The 1,790-nt window shown below is 47.0% G+C and overlaps 1 protein-coding gene across 1 annotated transcript in view; it reads right to left on the bottom strand.

The window, feature by feature from the left end:
- Positions 1 to 1,790, bottom strand: part of LOC103617286 (noelin-2) — a 12,966-nt gene that overhangs the window by 9,635 nt on the left and 1,541 nt on the right. The window contains exons 2-3 of the mRNA XM_017736654.1: positions 138 to 358; positions 12 to 72 (exon numbers count right to left, since the gene is read on the bottom strand). Coding sequence (XP_017592143.1) covers positions 12 to 72; positions 138 to 337 — 261 coding nt within the window. The 5' untranslated portion in view covers positions 338 to 358. The remainder of the gene's footprint in view (positions 1 to 11; positions 73 to 137; positions 359 to 1,790) is intronic.

The raw sequence follows: 1,790 nt of genomic DNA, 5'->3' as shown, positions 1-1,790 counted from the left end.
TGGGAGGAAACACGGGAATTTGGGGGTAGAATGGGATGGAAAAGGGCGGGAAAAGCGGGGTTTTTGGGTTCAATGGGATGGAAAAGGGCGGGAAAAGGGTGGGAAAAGGGCGGGAAAAGCGGGGTTTTTTGGGCTAAATGGGACGGAAAAGGGCGGGAAAAGCGGGGTTTTTTGGGATGCAAAGCGGGAATTTGGCTCCCACCTGGAAGCCGCGGGCGCTCAGGGCCCGCTGGCCCTCAGAGGCCCCGCGCAGGCGCGAGTCCAGGCCCCGCAGCAGCGCCTCGGTGTTGCGCACGTACTGCAGGTCCCGGAAGGTTCGGAGGTCCAGCACCTCCATGGACTGCGAGATGTTCTGCACCTGCAGGGGAACGGCCCTGATTAACGCTGGTAATTAGCCGGATTAATGCCGTGAATCACCCGGATTAACCCTGTTAATTGTCCTGATTAACGCTGCTAATTACCCTGATTAATGCCTTTAATTACCCTGATTAACCCTGTTAATTACCCTGATTAAGCCTGTTAATTGCCCTGAGTAACCCTGTTAATTACCTTGATTAACGCCGTTAATCACTGATTAACTCTGTTAATTGCCCTGATTAACGCTGGTAATTGCCCTGATTAATGCTGTTAATCACCCGGATTAATGCTGTTAATTGCCCCCATTAACCCCATTAATCACCCTGATTAATGCCGTTAATCGCCCTTATAATGCTGTTGATTACCCTGATTAATGCCGTTAATTGCCCCGATTAACCCTGTTAATCATCCTGATTAATGCCATTAATCACCCCGATTAAGGCCGTTAATTACCCTGATTAATGCCGTTAATTGCCCCGATTAACCCCGTTAATCACCCTGAGTAACCCCATTAATTACCTCGATTCACCCTGTTAATTACCCTGATTAACCCCGTTAATCACCCTGATTAACGCCATTAATTACCCTGATTAACGCCATTAATCATCCTGATTAATCCCATTAATTGCCTCATTTAACCCTTTTAATTGCCCTGATTAACACCATTAATCACCCCATCACCCCCGTTAATCGTCCAAATTAATCCCATTAATCACCCCGATTAACCCCAGCAATTACCTCAATTAACCCCATTATTCACCCCAATTAACCCGTTAATCACCCTGATTAACCCCATTAATAATCCAAATTAACCCAGTTAATTACTCTGATTAACCCCATTAATCACCCCAATTAACCCCATCAATTACTCCAATTGACCCCATTAATTACCCCAATTAATTCCATTAATTACCATAATTAATCCCATCAATAACCCAAATTAACCCCATTAATCACCCCGGCGGTAATTAATGGCATTCCAGGGGTAATTAATGGGGTTATTTGGGGTAATTAATGGGGTTAATGAGCCTGGGAATTCCGGGGGAGGGGGAGGGGGAGCGAATCTTGGGAATTGGGGGGGGAATTCCGGGAGAATCCATCCCATCCCCCAAATCCCGCTTTTTTCCCTCAAATCCCACGGGAATCTTTGGAATCCCACAGGGAATCCTCATCCTGGAAAATCCCATTGGGATCTTTGGGAATCCCACAGGGATCCTCATTCCCGGGAATTCCATTGGGATCTCTGGGAATTCCATTGGGATCTTTGGGAACCCCACAGGAATCCTCATCCTGGAAAATCCCACCAGGATCTTTGGGAATTCCATTGGGATCTTTGGGAATCCCACAGGGATCCTCATTCCCGAAAATCCCATTGGGATCTTTGGGAATCCCACTGGAAAATTCATCCTGGGAAACCTCACTGGGATCTTTGG

The sequence above is a fragment of the Corvus brachyrhynchos genome, unplaced genomic scaffold (genome assembly GCF_000691975.1).
Source record: "Corvus brachyrhynchos isolate BGI_N302 unplaced genomic scaffold, ASM69197v1 scaffold456, whole genome shotgun sequence".
NCBI lineage: Eukaryota > Metazoa > Chordata > Aves > Passeriformes > Corvidae > Corvus > Corvus brachyrhynchos.
Note: the sequence above shows the minus strand (reverse complement) of the source record. Positions and strands in the feature narration are given on the sequence as shown.